At 47.4% G+C, this 6,532-nt stretch overlaps 1 protein-coding gene across 1 annotated transcript; it reads left to right on the top strand.

Moving 5' to 3' along the window:
* The first annotated feature begins 2,132 nt into the window (after window positions 1-2,132).
* LOC4338773 (WAT1-related protein At5g07050) lies at window positions 2,133-4,267 on the top strand. Its single transcript, XM_015782481.3, has 5 exons — window positions 2,133-2,550; window positions 2,658-3,027; window positions 3,142-3,300; window positions 3,398-3,549; window positions 3,647-4,267. Exons 1-5 carry the CDS (start codon window positions 2,258-2,260, stop codon window positions 3,933-3,935), a joined length of 1,263 nt encoding a protein of 420 aa, XP_015637967.1. The 5' UTR covers window positions 2,133-2,257; the 3' UTR covers window positions 3,936-4,267.
* The last annotated feature ends 2,265 nt before the right edge of the window (window positions 4,268-6,532 follow it).

The raw sequence follows: 6,532 nt of genomic DNA, 5'->3' as shown, positions 1-6,532 counted from the left end.
CCCCCAACCTTGCCACTTGCAACTCCACCACGCGCTACCTCCTCCGCCCCTAGCCCTGCTGCCTCCTTCAACGGTATCCTCACCAAGTACCGGTCAAGGAGAGACCGGATCTGGGTGGTGCTAACTCCCGAGCCGACTTAGTACCCCAGCCTAGTGTCCTTGCGGAGGAAGAGAGCGCCCCATCGCCATCATCATCGCGGATGTCCAGCTTTGCTGATGAGCTGCTCGGGCAGCAGCGACGTGAGGGAGAGGAGAGAGGGGAGCAGCGGCAGCTGGCTTTTTGTCGTCAGGGTCGCCCCTGGGGTGGGGGCGATGCGGACTAGATAGTGTAAATTTGAATTTAGTAGGATGTTAGACACATGACATATGAATGTTGTTAAACATTTTGGAAATTTTTACGACTACAAGAATATAGGTATTAGTAAATTAAGACCGCCCGTAAAATATAGCACGTGAAAGTAAATATTTGAAGCGACGAGAGGAGAATCCCAACAAGAGAACAAAACGAGTTTCCCGTGGTACACTAGCCCAAAAGCCTCAAAACCCGCCCACTCCCGTTTTCTTCCGCTCGCGGAACGCAACGGTTCACGCGCGGCTCGGTCGCGAGCCAGCGCGCGCAGCCGCGGGGCGACGGGGTCAACCAATTCAGCATGCAGCCACTGCCGCCACGACACGACACGGGAGCCCAGCCGAGCCTAGCCAAAGCGTCACGTACGGTACCCGCGCCGGCTACGTGCAACTCCTCCACCCGGCTGGGAAAGTGTTCTCCTTGCGCGATCGTGGATAGGGATGAAAACGGTCGGAAACGATCGGAAAACAGCCTCAACCATTTCCGTAACCATATTTTTCTCGGAAACGAAATTGGAAACGGTAAAGTCGGAAACAAAAACGATATCGGAAATATCGGAAAACCAGAAACGGAACAATACGGACGGAAACATGTCGGTACAGATCGGAAACCGGTAACAAATACGGAAACATTAAACTATAAAAACATATATTTAACTTTACATAAGTATGTTATATATATATACATAAATTCAAGCTTATACTATATAAATTATAAATTAACTTCATTTTAGCCATGTACAAAAGTTAGAGATTTTATTGAAGAGTCATTCAATCTATAAGCTGTGGGTTAAGTATAGACATGTCCTATAATATCGACATATTTAGAATACGGTAATTACCATATTATAAGAAACGGTAATTTCCGCGAGAATACGGTAAATACGGAAACGATCGGTATAACAGCAAAACCATTTCCGTTTTCATTTCCATATTTTTTACCATTTCCATTTTTGTTTCGGTCGATTACCATTTCCATATGGCTCGGCCGGTAGAAAGTCGAAAACGAACGCCGGTCGGCCGGTTATTACCGTTACCGTTTTCACCCCTAATCGTGGAGACCACATAATCGGTTCATCCCCAACAAAAAAAAAAACAAAGGGAAAAATAAAAATAAACAAACGACGAAGGACACTACTGTTTGCGAAAATGAGTGAGTACAGTAGCAGCTGACGAACGACGATTGCTATCGGTGAACAACTACTAGTCCGTAGCATGCAGTTGACAAGAGGCGAGACACGCGGTCGCTGAGGCTGCACCGGTTACTGTCGCGCGGCACGCCATCGGTCGAGCTCGAGCACCTGCATCAGATTCGAAGGAAAACGTGGTAGACTTTGCATTTGGATCCAGCGGAGAGGATACGGATACCCCCAACGAATATTTATTATTTTTTTAACTTCTTTAACTTTTTTATTTTAGAAATAAACCATTCTTAAAAAATTATTTCCTAAATCTGAACATTTTAATCACGTCAATCCGTCTTACGTGACAAAATAACACGATCACGTCACCCGCAGTTGACATGACAGTTGTCATCTGGCAGACCGGCATGATCAAATAACGTTGTCATGTTATTCAAGCCGGCGTGACAGTATCGTTTTGCCTGACCAAAAGATTCAGATCTTGAAAATAAATACGTTTTAAGGTATATTTTAAAATTAAAAAGTTCAAAAAAGGAAAAATCACCCCCAGCCCAACCATCCGTGCCATGCAGAAGCCGCCTCCCGCGCCCGCTCGGCTAAAGATGCGCGCCGCGGCGGCGGAGAAAACGGCTATAAATACGCGACCCCTCCGCTTGCCACACTCTCTCCTCAGAAGCAGCAGCGAGCTCGCGAACGCGCCACTGCTTAGCTTACTCCCGCCTCACTATCTGTCTTGGCGCGTCGTGTACACGATCGAGCACCAGACAATGGCGGTGGCGCAGCAGCAGCAGCAGCAGCAGAGGCAGGCCACCGGTGAGTCGCTGATGCAGAAGTGCAAGCCGTACGTGGCGATGGTCTCGCTGCAGTTCGGGTACGCCGGCATGAACGTGATCACCAAGGTGTCCCTCAACCACGGCATGAGCCACTACGTGCTCGTCGTGTACCGACACGCCTTCGCCACCCTCTCCATCGCGCCCTTCGCGCTCGTCCTCGAGCGCAAGGTCCGCCCTCGCATGTCCTTCTGGGTCTTCCTCCAGATCTTCGTCCTCGCCCTCCTCGGGTACGTACGCATACAAAAATTGGAGATATATGCTCTGATTTTTTAGCACAGTATTTGCTCTATTCTCACGCACTGACCGGCCAATGTGTATGTATGTCCACGTGTAGGCCGGTGATCGATCAGAATTTCTACTACGCCGGGCTCAAGTTCACCTCGCCGACCTTCTCCTGCGCCATGAGCAACATGCTCCCGGCCATGACCTTCGTCATGGCCGTCATCTTCAGGATGGAGAAGGTGAACCTGAAGAAGGCGAGGTGCGTGGCGAAGGTGGTGGGCACGCTCGTGACGGTGGCCGGCGCCATGCTCATGACGCTCTACAAGGGGCGCGCCGTCGAGATGGTCTGGACCAAGCACATGCACCTCCACGGCCCGCACCAGGACGCCGTCGCCGCCGCCGCCGCCGACAAGGACTGGCTCAGGGGCTCCATCTTCCTCATCATCGCCACCCTCGCCTGGGCCTCCCTCTTCATCCTCCAGGTCAATATACAGATGCCGCCATGAATCCATGCAACGCTTTAGCTCGTGATTAGTTGCTCGCTCCAAGAACGTTGGAGCTCAAGGTGTTCGGTCGAATCTGCTCTGTTCTTGCAGGCCGCGACGCTGAAGAGGTACGACGCGCCACTGTCCCTGACCACGCTCATCTGCTTCGTGGGCACCCTGCAAGCCATCGTCGTCACCTTCGCCATGGAGCACAGCATGTCCGTGTGGAAGATCGGCTTCGACATGAACCTCCTCGCCGCCGCCTACGCCGTCAGTCTCGAAAACCATCTTACCCATCCTCTGCCTCATCGATCGGGGGGGATCAAACATGGCGTGACACTGACCAAGAACCGATCTGTACGTGCAGGGTATCGTGACATCGAGCATTGCCTACTACGTGCAAGGGCTGGTGATGCAGAGCAGGGGGCCCGTGTTCGCCTCGGCGTTCAGCCCGCTCATGATGATCATCGTCGCCATCATGGGGTCGTTCATCCTCGCTGAGAACATCTACCTCGGAGGGTACGTAGCCATCGATCGACCAATCACCATGTCGACTGGCAGAGCTCAAGCTCGATCGGATGTTCACGTTCTTGCTGTTTCGTTCTTGGTTTTGCAGGATCATTGGGTCGGTGCTGATCGTCGCCGGCCTGTACTCGGTGCTCTGGGGGAAGCACAAGGAGAACGCTGAGAAGAAGGAGGCCGAGGCGATGGAGATCCCGGTGGCGATCAAGGGCGTCGACGGCAACGGCAGGGTCATGGACATCGTGGAGCTGGACGAGGTGCAGCTGGAGAAGGCCCAGGTGAACGGCAAGGCGGCGGCGGCGGCGGCGCACGAGCACGCCGCGGTGGTCGCCGTCACGGTCCCCGCCGAGGAAGCCCGGATGCAGGGCAAGGACGAGGCCTAGGCTAGACAGATAGGTCCACTGATCGGTGAACCATTGCGTCATTTCACCATCTTTTCTTGCCTCTGTTCTTCCCTGAGATGTTGTAGTGGCACATAATGATGTAAGCAATGGTGGTAATTAAGTAGTAGTAAATTAGTAATTAGTAAAGCTAATGTGGTGTGGAAGATGAGGAGGATGCAATCATGCAATCGACGAGGGAGAGTTTTGTAACCTCTCTCGATCTGGTTATTCACAGATGATTTCAGGTTGGGATTGTTATCTCATCTAAGGCAATGTATCCCTTCACTCAATGATGACATGTGTGAACCACTAGACCTCAGATTCCAAACCTATGTCAAGCAAGTGTTTGGTCATGTCATGTTATCCCTGTTTCTGGTAGCTGTTTTTCCTGTTTCATGCAACAGTAACTGCTAGCTAGTGCACAAAGAAATTAATCATATAGTCTTTAAGCTCCCATGATTGGGTGTAGGCAGGAAGCTCTCCTGAAACTCTGCAAAAGAAAAGAACTTAGTACATCTAAAAGCAAAACTTTTCAGTTTTATGTATGTAATTAAACAGTGATCCCGATTTCAATATGCGTTTTCGCTACGTATCAAGGTGATGCGGTCGGTTAGCGCAGAATATTGGTTCCGTTCCATGTTGAGAAAAAGAAGTAAAACGCATCCACTGCATGTGAATATGCTATTGGTGTGCTAGGCAACACCAACGATGCATACTGATTCCAAGAACCCTGTCTTAATTGGCAAGGATAGCATCCAAGAATCTCAGCATTAAGCAGTGATATGGGAGCTGGAGGAATAATTGCCTAAAAGCTGATCCTACTTAGCATGCACTAGCCAAGATTCAGTGTCAGCTCTAAACCAACATGCATCTCGCTCTTAACTGATATATTTAAAAATTCCAATCTGTGGCCCCCATAAGCCATGGCCAGCAACACCAGTGCAGTGGACAAGTTGGATCCATTAGGGACACTAGTGCCAGGAACAAGAACAATACCTGAATTTGATGCCCATGTGCCTCCCCTTCCAAAAAGAAAAATCTCATTCTCATGTCTTTTCTCATTCTAAATCCTGGGAAGGGATCCCGATCGATACGCGAATTCGATAAGCTCTCTACTAGGTTCCCTCTCTGGCTTTCAGTTGCTTCAGGGAATATCAGATCAAGTTGCAAGATGTATGCAACTGCATGAGGCACACATGACAAGCAGTAGTCACTTGTTCAGGAAGCTAATGGGCTCTGCATCACTCGCTACATGAAAACCGATACACGTTTCGGGTTTCAATTATGCAAGGCGATGCGCATCACGCTCACGCCCTTGGTTCTTATCATGACGCAGCACAGCAGCTTATCTGTCAATCACGTTTCAGATCAGGAGTAATTTTATAGTCCTTAAGGAGGTTTCATGAGGTAAAAAAATTTAGTGTAAAAATTGGTACTATGAGTACCAAATTTACAATAGAAAAAGTGGTACATCATAGTATCTACTCAAAAACTGTAAAATTACTCTTCAGATTAATGTTTACCTGAAGAAGAACAGTACAAGACAGGTCTTAATGTAACCATGCAACAAGCCATGAAAGCAGATTTAACAGATGGAACAGAAAAGAAAGGAACGGCAGATGCTGAGCTTTTAATCAAACAGGTGACTAGTTCGTTAGTTATCTTAAGATAAAATCCATGCTGCAACTCTACCTGTCTCGGCAGATAGTCCTTTCTTTCATTGTTTTTAGATAATGAAATTTATTTCGACCTTGGCAGAAGCTATAGCCAATTATTAACTTATTAACTTATTAAGCATGCTTACTTCTGTTGGTTTAGGAGTAGATGGTTTACTGAATCCAGCACTCATCCTCTAATCAGGTAGGGGGGGAAAATAAAGTGATTCCACTGAACATCTATCAACATCTTATGAATAACAGAAAAGCTATGTCTGTGTAGAGAAGCGATGCACACATAAAGCAAACCACACTCACAACATTAGTGTGCCCACACTCAGCCTACATTCTCTTAATTGTTCCATTTACTTCAGAACCCATGCTCAAGGGATTAGCACAAAGTTCGGAAAGAATTCCAGCCACATTAGCACAAAGCAGGAACAGAAATGCTAGTAATAAGTGACTTACGCTAGGTCTTAATCATGCACAATACATGATACGGCATGGGCATAAGTATGATATGTCACTCATGCAGCCGGCAATATGCATATAGGCCAAGCCATGTTGCTACCTCAAATTGCGCATATATGATTCCTGTAAATCCAAATGGCTTCAATTTACAATATCTCCTATAGTTTTTTAACTTTTTTCTTTGCGATTTTCTTAATTTAAGCACGTTTATAAACAGGACATTGCATCATGATTGCTCTAAACAGTAAATTAAGCTTGTGCACTATAACGTAGTACTAGTATAAGATATTTTAAGTTGCAGCACTGCTTCAGAAGTGCCGAGCTTTTGATTCCATCTGTTGTTGTGTATCAACAAAAGCAGATAAAACAACAGTTTCTGAGACGACCAAGCAAGTATTCAACTAAGGATACAAATAAATTATCGTAATGGGAGCTTTGATACTTTAACTTATGAAAACAAAAGTGTTGAAT

Source organism: Oryza sativa, chromosome 5, assembly GCF_034140825.1.
Source record: "Oryza sativa Japonica Group chromosome 5, ASM3414082v1".
Taxonomy (NCBI): domain Eukaryota; kingdom Viridiplantae; phylum Streptophyta; class Magnoliopsida; order Poales; family Poaceae; genus Oryza; species Oryza sativa.
The sequence above is the reverse complement of the archived record's forward strand: the minus strand, read 5'-3'. Positions and strand labels throughout refer to the sequence as shown.

What these genes read in the sequence shown, in the direction of transcription:
- LOC4338773 (XM_015782481.3), top strand. Translation starts at nt 2,258, where the DNA reads ATGGCGGTGGCGCAGCAGCAGCAGCAGCAGCAGAGGCAGGCCACCGGT. An exon ending in TTCGTCCTCGCCCTCCTCGG is followed by an intron (nt 2,551 to 2,657) that starts GTACGTACGCAT and finishes GTCCACGTGTAG; the next exon opens with GCCGGTGATCGATCAGAATT. An exon ending in CCTCCCTCTTCATCCTCCAG is followed by an intron (nt 3,028 to 3,141) that starts GTCAATATACAG and finishes CTGTTCTTGCAG; the next exon opens with GCCGCGACGCTGAAGAGGTA.